The sequence below is a fragment of the Hippocampus comes genome, unplaced genomic scaffold (genome assembly GCF_001891065.2).
Source record: "Hippocampus comes isolate QL1 unplaced genomic scaffold, H_comes_QL1_v1.1 scaffold238, whole genome shotgun sequence".
Lineage (NCBI taxonomy): Eukaryota > Metazoa > Chordata > Actinopteri > Syngnathiformes > Syngnathidae > Hippocampus > Hippocampus comes.
This window is the reverse complement of record NW_017806177.1, coordinates 391459-404425: the sequence shown is the minus strand read 5'-3', so window position 1 is coordinate 404425 and position 12967 is coordinate 391459. Positions and strand designations below refer to the sequence as shown.

General features: G+C 43.3%; 2 protein-coding genes across 2 annotated transcripts in view; both read left to right on the top strand.

Moving 5' to 3' along the window:
* Nucleotides 1-12967, top strand: part of LOC109532526 (CREB-binding protein-like) — a 17735-nt gene that overhangs the window by 2895 nt on the left and 1873 nt on the right. The window contains exons 5-25 of the mRNA XM_019897381.1: nucleotides 820-916; nucleotides 1177-1314; nucleotides 1389-1506; nucleotides 1588-1762; nucleotides 1839-1892; nucleotides 2039-2160; nucleotides 3976-4338; nucleotides 4552-4714; nucleotides 4830-4933; nucleotides 5005-5244; nucleotides 5323-5411; nucleotides 7963-8043; nucleotides 8150-8206; nucleotides 8318-8395; nucleotides 8463-8530; nucleotides 8606-8756; nucleotides 8829-8975; nucleotides 9052-9165; nucleotides 9249-9414; nucleotides 10377-10544; nucleotides 10776-10937. Coding sequence (XP_019752940.1) covers nucleotides 820-916; nucleotides 1177-1314; nucleotides 1389-1506; nucleotides 1588-1762; nucleotides 1839-1892; nucleotides 2039-2160; nucleotides 3976-4338; nucleotides 4552-4714; nucleotides 4830-4933; nucleotides 5005-5244; nucleotides 5323-5411; nucleotides 7963-8043; nucleotides 8150-8206; nucleotides 8318-8395; nucleotides 8463-8530; nucleotides 8606-8756; nucleotides 8829-8975; nucleotides 9052-9165; nucleotides 9249-9414; nucleotides 10377-10544; nucleotides 10776-10937 — 2855 coding nt within the window. The remainder of the gene's footprint in view (nucleotides 1-819; nucleotides 917-1176; nucleotides 1315-1388; nucleotides 1507-1587; nucleotides 1763-1838; nucleotides 1893-2038; nucleotides 2161-3975; nucleotides 4339-4551; nucleotides 4715-4829; nucleotides 4934-5004; nucleotides 5245-5322; nucleotides 5412-7962; nucleotides 8044-8149; nucleotides 8207-8317; nucleotides 8396-8462; nucleotides 8531-8605; nucleotides 8757-8828; nucleotides 8976-9051; nucleotides 9166-9248; nucleotides 9415-10376; nucleotides 10545-10775; nucleotides 10938-12967) is intronic.
* Nucleotides 2229-12967, top strand: part of rsad1 (radical S-adenosyl methionine domain containing 1) — a 27611-nt gene continuing 16872 nt past the window's right edge. Inside the window, exon 1 of the mRNA XM_019897364.1 lies at nucleotides 2229-2239. The gene's annotated coding sequence lies outside the window, so the exon portion shown is untranslated. The remainder of the gene's footprint in view (nucleotides 2240-12967) is intronic.

The window sequence follows — 12967 nt, the reverse complement described above, 5'->3', positions numbered from 1 at the left end:
GCACCACTCCCGGCCTGAAAAAAATGCAAAACGGATCGGATCACTTCCAGACAGTCGCGCGATGTAGACAGATGTACAGATAGACAGATGGACCAGTTAACATGTACCAACAATCTCACCAGTGTTGAAGGATAACCACGGTTGCCTTTTTTGCAATACATGCGTTCCTGTCTTCCGTCTTTGAATTATTGCAAGTGCGAACTGAGCAAAACAAAATCCTTACTGTACGGGAGAAACCGTACTACCATTCAGCCCCGTAACATTCTTTCCATAGGGGAAACTTTGGTCGCTCTGCGGGACGGGATAAAATTATCCGATCGGAATAAAATTTTGCACACATCCTTGTGTCATAGTATCGACAAGATTTCCGACCCGGCCCGACGAATCCGACAAGCTTTTCCAAAATGGACCACCCTACTGCTCAGCCAGGGTCTCCAGTTAGTCAAACATTATACAACACACAGTCGCGCTGCTGCGTCCTTTGCAATACATCTGTTAGCGCACGCAAAGAATAAAACGGATAATTTGAACAAGCGATCGCGGTAATGCGCAGATTATAGTCCACAAATATAAAATGTATAACGTAAAAATCACTTCATCAATTATTATTTTATACAATTTGCCGAGGGTCCGGACAGAAGAGGTCCGGACAGAGGAGGTCGGCGGTCCGGTAGTGGATCGCGGTCCGCCAGTTGAGGCAGGCTGCACTAGGTAGATGAGAAAAGTGAACATTTCTCATCATCCCTTTTTCAAATACATGTCAATCAGTACAAGTTTTCATCTGCCAAGTTTCAAATTTCTGACTGAAATGATTATCAGGAACTAATCAGATCAACCAAATGGCAGCAGGGATGGGGGTGCCCTCTTCAGACCAGACTGGGCTGCACAGCGACTCTTTGCCCTCCACACTCAACAAGTGAGTTGATCCATGATGTTAATGAGCGTGAAAATCTCTCTTCTGGGTTTTATGCATTGCATGTCCAAATACAACCGTGGTTTGAATCTGTTAGGCAGCCTGCCTGTTAAAAATATACTTTATGAAATATATGCGTTGTGACAGTAAAATGTGGGATTCCATTTGATGAGTAGAAACCTCCGCTGGAGTGAACGAGTTCATGAAAAGCTCAGTTCAATTGCCTTTTGAGTTTTGCTGCCTTTCTCCTTTTGGTCCTCAAGTCAGTTGTTGCCGGATGGGTCCGTGGCAGGAGGAATGGGAAACTTGCCCGCCGCCACCCCTCTGTCCGCTTCGGGGGTCCGGAAGGCCTGGCATGAACACATCACTCAGGGCCTGCGCACTCACCTGGTGCACAAACTGTATGTTGTGCTTGTGTAGATTGACACGTTGATATGTGATAGAAAACAGTGTGTGACTAATCCCCAACCCTCAGAGTACAAGCCATATTCCCAAACCCAGACCCCATAGCACTGAAGGATCCCAGAATGGACAGCCTGGTCGCCTACGCACGCAAGGTCGAAGGTGACATGTACGAGTCGGCCAACAGCAGGGTAAATAATCCAAGTTAGTGTCTCGGTGGGGAATCTTTTACCCATCAGTGACAAGTTAGTCTTTTCTCTTCCTCTGGCTAGGATGAGTATTACCACTTCCTGGCGGAGAAGATGTACAAGATCCAGAAGGAGCTGGAGGAGAGGCGACGTTTGCGGATCCAGAGGCAACGTGGCATGGTGGGCAACGCCGGACCCCAGCAGCCTTCGATGACTCAGCCCAATGCCATGGTTCCGGGACAACCCGTCCGACCTCCCAGTCAGTAGTCAAATCTCTCATTTTTTCTTTTTGGGGGTTTAATAAAGGATTAATGATTGATTTCCTTCCACTTCAGATGGACCTGTGCCTATCCCAAATCAGATGATGAACCGTATGCAGGTGCCTCAAGGTATGAATGCACTGATTAACCTGTGATTTCTTATGGAAGTGCCATCAGAATATTTGTTGTCAACTTATTTAGTGTTTTCATTGCACATTTTAGACTTCCACCAATACGACAAACACATGTATAATGGACTGTGTATATCCCCTAAGGAATCAATCAGTACAACCCAATGGCAACGCAAAATGCGAAGATGTCACAGACACCCTTGGGGCCCCGAGCTCCCTCGCCCATGAACCATCCCCCGCAGCTCAACATGAATGCCGTCCCAGCAGTGAGTTTTGTCTCCTTATTAGTGCTTCATATTGAGATAATAAAAAGAACTTTCTTGGAAAAGCAAATACAACATGGTGGTCCAATTTGGAGTTCAACCAACATTTTGATGCGTTCAAAAACTAAACTTCAGCCATGCATGACTCCAGCCAATTTATTGATCACCCAAAGACATAGCTCCAAAACAGTGTATTTTGTTTTGTTCTGTGGCTTTTTTTGTGATGCCACCACAGAAAGGGTACCATAGGGTTCCCACAGGTCCTTACAGTTCATAAAAATCCATAAAAAAAGAAGTTGTAAAATTATGTTCTTAATTATCCTTAATTTTCAGGGAAAGCTTCTAAAATCAATAAAAAAATTAACCCCTGGTGTTCATTTAATTTGTGTATGTCATTTTCCCCACCCTTCCAATTAATAGTTCTGTCAGAAAATGCGCCTGGCACCCTTGCCCTCAAATCCCACTGTCGGGCGACATGCTTTCCTGGTTCCCCCCCGTCTCCGATCAGTTCCGATGATGATCACGGGTCGTTTCAGGCGAATTTGACATATAGTGTGTCAAATAAAGGATGAGATGATTGCCCCTAAAAATAAAGATGTGCCCTTCCTTTGGCAGCAATGATTTCAACACCAGCTCAGTGATATGTGGCTTTCTGTTCATTAAATCCCCCGTGAATCCCCTGCTGAATGGAGAAAAGTCCTCAAAAAAAGCTAAATTAGCTCTCAAAAGTCGTAAGCCAGTAATGCAACCTGGTGCACAGGTGAGGTATCTTGTGTTCTCAGCCACTTCTTCTCACAGTAAACGCTGTCTTCCACCATCTGTTTTTCTGAGTATAAACCCCACGTATCGACAGTTGAACCTTGTTTTACCAATGAGGCGGTTGACAAACCAATTCGGTTTATGGACAAAATTGAGCAAGAAAAATGACCATGGTCATTTACTATTTTTGGTTCACGAACAGTCTTTGTATTTTATGGGGAGTGCTCAGCTGTCTTTTATTTTTGCTCTATAATAGCACGCAGTATGGCTCCAAAGAAAGTGCAAACTGCTCGTGCAAGTGTTATTCCGAGACTTCTCGGGTGTGATCCTGCCAGCGTCATGGAGCAAAAGAGAGGCAGAGTGGGGCGTGAGGAAAAAAAAACATGAGAACCAGAGCTAACTGGGGTTTCCCCACTGGTGATTCCGCTTTGAAGCGCCTCATTATTAAGTGTGATGCTGCTGACACCTCAGAGAGGGCGGGAAAAATAACTCACCCCAAAGAGGGAGACAGTGGTCCTATTTAGCGAGTGTTACCGTGAGAAGTGAAAGTTCCACCTCTGGCTGAGCTTCAGTATTTGTGCTTGCAGGTGATAGTTGTGTCTGTCAAGCATTGTTCTTTTCAACATGCCAAAAACCTACACAGCCTTGTTTACGTTTACCATGGACACTGTTCGTCCAAAATGGCCACCACTTCCCATGATGCAGTGCAGTGTGTACTTATAATTTAGCTGAATCACACAATGCAAAACTCCCATCGACGGGCTAAAGAATAGTGGCAATTGTCACGGTCACATAATGCTTTCAGCAAATAATTTTTGAATATAAATGTCCGAGCCACACATGTAGACAGACAATATAACAATACTCACAAGGATATATTTGTTTTCCACAACAAAAAAAAAAGACAAATTACTGCAGTTCACCGAGTCACAGCAGTATTGAGTGGCTTGTCAACTTGAATATATTATACTGCCCCCTGGTGGTCACGCACCCCAAAATGATTTGCAATGAAATATCTCAACGCTACTGCATTCTAATTGTGTCCAGTTTTCCGAACAGTCGCAGAATTCCAACCTCGCTCTAAATGTGCACGGCACCCTCGGCTCTCAGTTGCCGTGTGGACCTGCAGCCCAGCCAGGCATGGGCAGCACGCCTCCACCCAACCCCTCCACCGGCCTCCAAATGCAACAACACCATCAGCCCGCGCAGGCCCCGGTGCTGCAGCAGCCCTCCACTCCAGCCTCAACGGGTGGGCCGGCCTCCAACCAAGCCCTCATACCTGGCAGCCACCCTGGTCCACCCTCTGTCGTTAGTACACCACCCGAGCCTTCCCAGCCGCTCACACCCCTGCAGCCGCACCCCGAGCCCCTCGGCCAGATGCATCAGCCCACCTCAGTGCCGGCGCAACATCCCAGCACACCGGTGAGGCTTTTGTCCGCTTGGCTGTGAATGAGAAAATGTTTCTGGCCATCTACAATCATGATCTGCTCTTTCGTCCTTCTGTTACGTATGGGTTTACAGATGAAATTAAATTAAACTAAACTTAATGTGCACCACCTTCTGATAAATTACTGAAGAGAGATTTTTTTTTTTTTTTTACATGACTCATCCTTCAGTTTTCTTTTCTTGTACCAGAATGATGAATCCAAACCCCCTCTGGTGAAGGAGGAGCCAGATACAGCTGAGCCAAAGCAGGAACCGATGGACACTGAAAAAAAGAAGCCAGCGGTGGAGACGGAACTCGAAGGAAAGGCAGAAAGTGGGGGCAGTGCCTCCGCTGCCCAGAGCCGCAAAATAAGTGAGTTGTGTCCAGTGGTACATTTACTTTCAAGTGCCAAAACTTTTTTAAAGTTTTTTTTTCCCCTTTATGCGCCATTGTATGTCAAAGTCATTGTTCTGCTTGATGTCTGCAGTTTTCAAACCTGAAGAGCTCAGACAAGCTCTAATGCCTACACTTGAGGCCCTCTACAGGCAAGACCCAGAGTCGTTGCCCTTCAGACAACCTGTAGACATCCCGGTCAGTGTCTATCCACGCTTAGAATATGTGCCGGTCAGCCTTCAAAAGCTGACCCCCTCCCTACTCCCCAGGGCTACTTCGACATTGTGAAGAATCCCATTGACCTGTCCACCATCAAGCGCAAACTGGACACGGGCCAGTACCAAGAGCCGTGGCAATATGTAGAGGACGTGTGGCTCATGTTCAACAATGCGTGGCTGTACAACCGCAAGACTTCGCGCGTTTACAAGAACTGCACCAAGCTCGCCGAGGTGTTTGAAACAGAGATTGAGCCCGTCATGAAGTCGCTGGGCTACTGTTGCAGCCGCAAGGTGAGACGACGCACGGCTGTATGTTCACGACACACCTTTCCGCACTGAAACGTGATGTTCTTTGTCTTTGGTCCGCAGTACGAGTTCTCCCCCCAAACACTGTGCTGCTACGGCAAACAACTGTGCACTATCTCAAGGGATGGCATCTATTACAGCTATCAGAACAGGTAGAGCTGTATGCTGATTGAGGGGGCTTAAAGTATAAAGGGGTGTTCACACGGCAACTTTTGCTCCGGTGCAGCACCGGGGCTACCCCGGTAGAGTGTTCACACGTACAAAGTTACACCGGTGTAGCCCCTGAAAACAGCTTAAACCGGAGCAAATTTAACCCTGCTCAAGGAGGGGGTTTAAAAATTTGCTCCAAAGTAAATGCTCGTTTGCGGGGCAGCACCGATCTAAAATGGTACGTGTGAACACTACAGGGGTAGACTCGCTACGCATGAGAAGAGTTGATTACATACGGGTAGAATGCATTGCTTTCGTGCTCTATTGTACTTTCGTCATCTTTTGTAGGAGACTGCACTGTGTCGGAATTGTTTGTGTCGTTTGTTCCTCTGTTGTGTGTTCACAACCCACCCCCATAGAATTTATTTTGTGATTTCCTCTCTTGATTTTCTGTTTGGCGCATTATGTTTGCTTTTCTGTCATTGAAGTCATCGTTGATTTACGTTTTCCGGGGGGGGGGTCATTGTACGCCTCTCGAGCAGAAGGCACTGAGACCGAGAAGAGGAAGGACGTGCCTTTAGTTGCTTGAGTTAAACAAATTAATAAAGTGTATATTTTAAAAAGAACCAACACGACAGGTCTTAGTTTTATTTCCGTATTAATACTGTACCATCGTATTGCACGGCCGCAGAAACTGCTGCACCGAGGTAAACACGCTTCTCTTTACTAAGCAGCTTTTTACGTGTGAACGCTCCACAAAATTTGCACTGGTGTAAGACATATCGCAACAAAATATGTCAGTGCAGCACCGGAGCAAATGTGTGCCGTGTGAACACCCCTTCAGTGTGCCACACTCAGAGATTCTTTGCATTTCCACCAAGCTGAAGTCATGCCTCTATAACAGTGATTCTTAATCTTGTTTGAGGTACCGAACCCAACCAGTTCATATGCGCGTCCACCGAACCCTTAGTGAAAAATATAAATTTGATTCAGGAAGTGTTCCTTCAGTTTTGCCGGTGCGAGACGAGAGTTGCTGAACTTGGCTTGACAAATTATGCTGATAGGACGCTGAGTCCCATCATGTTCCGTGATGCATGTGAATCCATGTTGTACACATTCATCTGACCACTTTTTTTTTTTTTTTTTTGCTCAACATTGCATGTATGAAAACATTTTTTATTTAATCACACGACGTACGATCACGACGGTCACATGTAGACTACTGAGTGAACTAAATTTCCCGGAGCACTGTTTGGCCAAGCAATGTAATGTGATCATCTGCAGCCAATGATGGCCAAGCCGGTGTGTCGTAACTAAATGACGTTGAGTCTTGCGGCAGAGGCTCCGTCGAACCCCTGCGACTGATTCACCTTACCCCTGGGGTTCTATCCAACCCAGGTTAAGAACCACTGCTCTCGAACAAGCCCTCAGGTCTCCCCACCTGCTGGACACAATGTTATTGCACAACACTAAATGGCATGTTACTTCTTTGAAGATAATTTCACCTCCACCCTCCCTCTCCCTCCCCAAAAACACTGAATTCATTTCAATTTAATATATTGATGGCCTTTAACAAGGCAAAAAGCAGATACATGGCTACTGTTATTCTTCATACAAATTATGATAATAGAACATTTGCACTTTTGCATAAAATCAAAGTTTAGCATGTTTCTTGCTTTATTTAAAAAAGTGTGAGTGGGTCATGACCATATCTGTCAGGACCAGGATGTTAGAATAGTTATAGAATTTTCATCGTCGTTTTTATTTCGCATTGAGTTTTCCCGAGTTGGTTTGCTAGTTCTTATTATTTTTCAAATGTTTTAATGGTCGTTTAGTTTTTTAGTTTTTGTATTAGTTGTAGGGTTTTTTTTTCCGTATGTGCAAGATTAAAATCACGTGATAATTGTGCTGTACAAATGGAACAAAAATATTATTTGAAAAACATTTTTAAATCAGCCGACCACAAATCAAATATGGGGACTGTATAACAGTCCACAGACTAATGTACAATACGTGCATTCTATAATATTGCTTTTCAAGTCAGGTGCATTACAACTCTTACCGTCTTAAATTAAATGAGGGTGATCTCACTTTCCATCCATTGTTTGCTAAGTTGCCAACTTCTAAGGTTGATTTGTGACTTGATTTCCTGTTTAGAAGTATTCCGTACAGAACAGCACAAACCACGTTACCACTGAATTTTATCTGTCAGATAGAAATGTGATATATACTGTGTAGTATTTTTTTTTAAACATTTTTTGTTGTTCGACCTTCCTTCTTCTGGCTAATGGCCATGCTGTGACACACAAAGTAAATACATTTGAAATCAACCCCAAAGGCTCATGTATTAAATTAATTGACAAAGATAACGTTGGGCATTTTTGCTACAGTTAGTTATCATTAGTTTTGTAAATGAAAAATATGTAAAATGTCGGTTCAGTTCATAACCTTGCTCTGTCCTTTATTGTTAAATGTGTGTGCGCCTTGTCGCCTATCCTGCTGCTGTGGATGTGCAAGATGCAGTTTACCCAGTTATGGCTTTATCCCCAACAGGTATCACTTCTGTGAAAAGTGCTTCAACGAGATCCAGGGCAACAATGTGACGCTGGGGGACGACCCGGCACAGTCTCAGACGTAAGTTAGGGCTCTTCTAAATGTTAAATCACTCAGGTGTTGTCCTGCTAAAACACAGAAAACAACTTAATGTTTTTGTTTTTTTTTTTTAACTTTTGGATTTCAGCATGATATCCAAAGAGCAGTTTGAGAAGAAGAAAAATGACATGTTGGACTCTGAACCGTGAGTACAATCTGTTCTTTGGCCACGATGTGCCTCGATGAGATTTGGACAACACTTCCGTTGTCGTGTCCAAGGACAAACCGCTGAGCATGCAAATGTCTGTCTTCACAGGTTTGTTGAATGTAAAGATTGCGGACGCAAGATGCATCAGATCTGCGTGCTGCATTACGACATCATTTGGCCGTCGGGGTGAGTCTTCGCCATCGCTGTCACTTCAGAGTTTGGGAATTTCTCTTAAGGCGCTTTTATCTTTCAGCTTTGTCTGCGAGAACTGTTTGAAGAGGTCTGGGAAAACAAAAAAGGAGAACAAGTTTTCAGCTAAAAGTAAGCTGAATGTCAACATGAAACATGATAAACCTAAAGTGAATTCATGAAAAATGTGTGTGTTTTTGCGGAAAGGGTTGCAGTCAACGAGGTTGGGAACGTACATTGAGGACAGAGTCAATAAGTACTTGAAAAGACAGAACCACCCAGAAGCCGGCGAAGTGTTTGTGCGAGTCGTAGCCAGCTCTGACAAAACTGTAGAGATTAAGCCTGGAATGAAGTCTAGGTAAGTCTTCCACTGCTGCGACTGCTTTTTGGACATTTGATCAGTTCTGACATAAACTTTTGTTTTGCTCAGGTTTGTGGACTCGGGCGAGATGGTCGAGAGCTTCCCTTACAGAACCAAAGCACTTTTTGCATTTGAAGAAATTGACGGTGTGGACGTTTGTTTCTTCGGCATGCACGTCCAGGAGTATGGCTCGGATTGTCCTTTTCCAAATACGAGGTCCGCATCGCATTGAAGAATAATCCGATCATATTTCTGCTCGATCATGCTTCTAAGACTTTTTATTCCTTGTTAGGCGGGTTTATATATCATACCTCGACAGTATTCACTTCTTCAAACCACGCATGCTCAGGAGTGCAGTTTACCACGAGATCCTAATTGGATACCTGGAGTATGTCAAGAAACTGGGGTACCTGAGCAATAACGTCACATAGTATGGTTCCTTTTGTCGTGTAATAGTCTTAAAAACTAAAAAATCTGAATCCTGTTCAGGTATGTGATGGGTCACATCTGGGCCTGCCCACCCAGCGAAGGAGATGACTACATTTTCCACTGCCACCCTCCCGACCAGAAGATCCCCAAACCGAAGAGGCTGCAAAAGTGGTACAAGAAGATGCTGGAAAAGGCTTTTGCTGAGAGAATCCTACACGATTTCAAGGTCAGCATCTTTTGCGTTTGTGTCATAAATCGTCCAACTTTATCGCAAAGAAGCGAATCAATCTGGAGATACTGTATGAGTGGACTGAATCCTTGTTGAGAGACGGATCCTGCTTTGCTTTTAGTTTTCTTTTTTTATATTTGTCTTGTGCTTTTTCAAAAGCAACAATGGAAATGAAAATTCATAAAAGCACAGTGAAACCTCAGGGATTGGTCACAAAATACAGGTGCGGTACATACAATAAATGTGAGTTTTGTGGAAAAACATAATTTCAGTTGTATGTTTCAACTTCGGAATTGAACATGAGAAATTCAGTATTCAGTCTGTGCAGAGTGAAATGTTTTGTTTTTAATTTTTTTGAATTTCACCAGAACGTTAACCAAAAACAAAAAAACCTCACCATCTTTGGATATTAGTATTATTACATTAACAACTGGAAAGAGATTATATGTCGAAATTTGATTGGAGTTGGCCGTCTGAAAAGTTTTTTGCGATACGTTTAATGAATCGACATGCATTAATTTCTTTCTAAACTGAAAAACTTCTATTGCAGTACTTAAGTCAATTGTGATGCCCTTGTACGTCTCAAAAGAGATTATTTTTGGACTCATGTCGTATTGTCCTCGGGACTTTATTAAAAATGAAATGGCCCACAGTCGGGAGAAAATATCCCATTTTGGTATATGGAGTCAGCATATCATATTCTTTTTGTTGTTGTTGCTCACGTCAGAATGAAAAAGTGACATGTAAAAGTTTTAAGATGATAGACTGTTTCAGTTTCAAAAATGAAGCGTCGGGTTGCTATGCAAAGTGTTACTTTTTGTTTATGAATGTTGGCGCTTTTACAGATGTTTAAATTTGTCCAATTTTAATTGGGCATTTCCTTGTTGATGTTTGTCCGTGAAAAGTTGTTAAATTTGCTAACTTCAAGTCACTGTTTCAACTTGCTTCTTGTCATTCAGGACATTTTCAAGCAAGCCACAGAAGACAGGCTGACCAGCGCCAACGAGCTGCCGTATTTCGAGGGTGACTTTTGGCCAAACTTCTTAGAGGAGAGCATCAAAGAACTGGAGCAGGAGGAGGAGGAGAGGAAGAAAGAGGAGAACACGGCCTCCTGTGAGACGCCGAAGGTGAGGGAACATGATCGGCGAGGCTTGGGGGGTGGGAGGACAGATTTTATGAGAGCCAAAATCAATACACTGATTCGAGGTCCTCTTATTTTATTCCAGAATGTATCATCCTAAAACATCCAAAAGCTTTCAACCGCTGCTCTGACATTTTTGCAGTTGCTCTTTTTTAATGTTGCTTTCTGTGCAAGTTATGACCCTTCACGTTCTGATTCATGTGCGTTTACTCCAAAGGGAGCCCACGCTGACAGCAAGAATGCCAAAAAGAAGAACAACAAGAAGACCAACAAAAATAAGAGCAGTGTCAGTCGAGCCAACAAGAAAAAGCCTGGGATGCCGAATGTAGCTAATGATCTGTTCCAAAAGCTCTCTGCCACAATGGAGAAGCATAAAGAGGTGAGCGAACCATCAAATCTTCCTCTTTGCTCAGTGTACTTTCACAACCAAATGGAGTCAAATTCATAACAGCAAGCACCGAATATTCAATATCTACCTATCTATCTATACTACTATATATGTATATCTATATAGATAGATACAGTGATCCCTCGCTGTTTCGCGGTTCGTTTATCGCGGCTTCAGTGCATCGCGTTTTCATACATTCATATATATATTTTTTTTAAGTCCGCAAAAATTCCGCAAACGGTCCGCGAGAAGTAGCGAAAGTCAGCAAAACAATAGTGAGTCACATAGAGCAACATATCCAATTCTACATGTGGGGTAAGGGAGGGGGGGGCTGAGAAGATGCAAAGCCATGTTGATTGGCTGTGCATCTTCTTTCTGTCTTATCATGTGGGTTACTCTTTGATCTTTAATCAGTGTCTAAGTGTTGTTTATGGTGTGTGTGTGTGTGTGTGTGTGTGTTAGTGCGCTCTGCTCAAGCGCGAAGGCCCACGTGGGGGGCCGGGGGGGTCGCTACTTCGCGGATTTTCGTTTATCGCGGGTGGTTTTGGTCCCCATTAACCGCAATAAACGAGGGATTACTGTATATGTCTATATTAGAGCTGTCAAATGATTAAAATATTTAATCGGGATTAAAAACGCAACTGTCATAATTAACTCAAATTAACTCATAATTAATCATGATTGCTCAAACATTTTTTGTCGTTTCTGAATTCCCTTTTATATTTTTTTGTCCTATTTTTTCCTGTTTTAATGCTCTCATCAACATGGAATCATGGATCAGTTTTCTATGTCCAAAATGTAAATATTTACTGAAACAACAATTTCGATTTTCAATTTTGCATGAACATTTTTCACTTGGAGCAGTTATTCACACATAATCTCTCACACAATATTACTGTCTATCAACAACAAGTAAGTAGAGGTACCATTGTATAAGTTCAGCTGTTAACTTCCACCTTCATCACTAAATGTCTTGTCATGGATATTTGCTCCAGCTGTAATGGTATACAATAACTGTCCCCCATAAACCATGTGATTTGAACCAATGTGATCAGTGGATATTAACTGCAGTATAATTTGTTTTATTTTGGGTATTTTTATCAAAACACCTGGGAACTCTGGGGGGGTGGTGCATTATACAGAGATGAAAGTCCTCCGGATTTTCCCGGAATTCCGGGTTTTTCAAATTTTTATGAAAATTTCTCCGGAGAATTGAGGAAAATTTGCATAAAATTAATCCGGATATTGGTTGACAACATTGAACGAAGACACGTTTGAGTTTGTTGTATTGCTTTCACGAGCGTAGCCATATTGAGGCACTAACACTAGTAACAGTAAAGAGATTTTTGTTTGTGTAATAACGACAGAAGGCATGATGGCGTTTGACTAATGGTTTAGTAGAACGAATGGCAACTCGCAGCAACAGTAGCAAGCGTCATTTTGCCTCTTGGGTTATACCATCTCAACTAGAACGTGGGGGATAGTCCCCAAACAATTTTCGTCTCTTTATAAACACACCCGCTAAACCCCAGTGGAACGAGTAAAAGACACCGTCAACAAGACAGTTGTCGTAAAATATATATTTGCCCAAAAAGGGAAAAACACAGGTTGGCAGAAAATCGTGTCCGTCCGACTTAGTGTCGCCTCGGCGAACTTAGCTTAGCTGGTGTCGTGTGTGACGTCATTTGCGTCGGCGCTGATTGGTTGAAATCAAAAGACGCGCTTGCGTACATGTTCGCGTTGAAACCCGCACAGCAGACAGCAGCGGACTATCTACTGCTGAGGCTCGCTTAGCTTGAGTGGAGTCGCCAGAACAGTAATACCCTCGCCTCGCATTCTCATGGCCTCGCCATATCTTGGAGATTTTGAAATTTCGGCCCGAACGGAAGCCACAAAGGGTACACGTGTGCACTCAAAAGGAAGATTAATCATTGAATGTCGAGTATTTGAATAGCGTTTTGTGTAAACTAATTCATGCTTGATCGGCCAAGTGCGTGCGTGCGCGCGCGCATGTGTGTGTG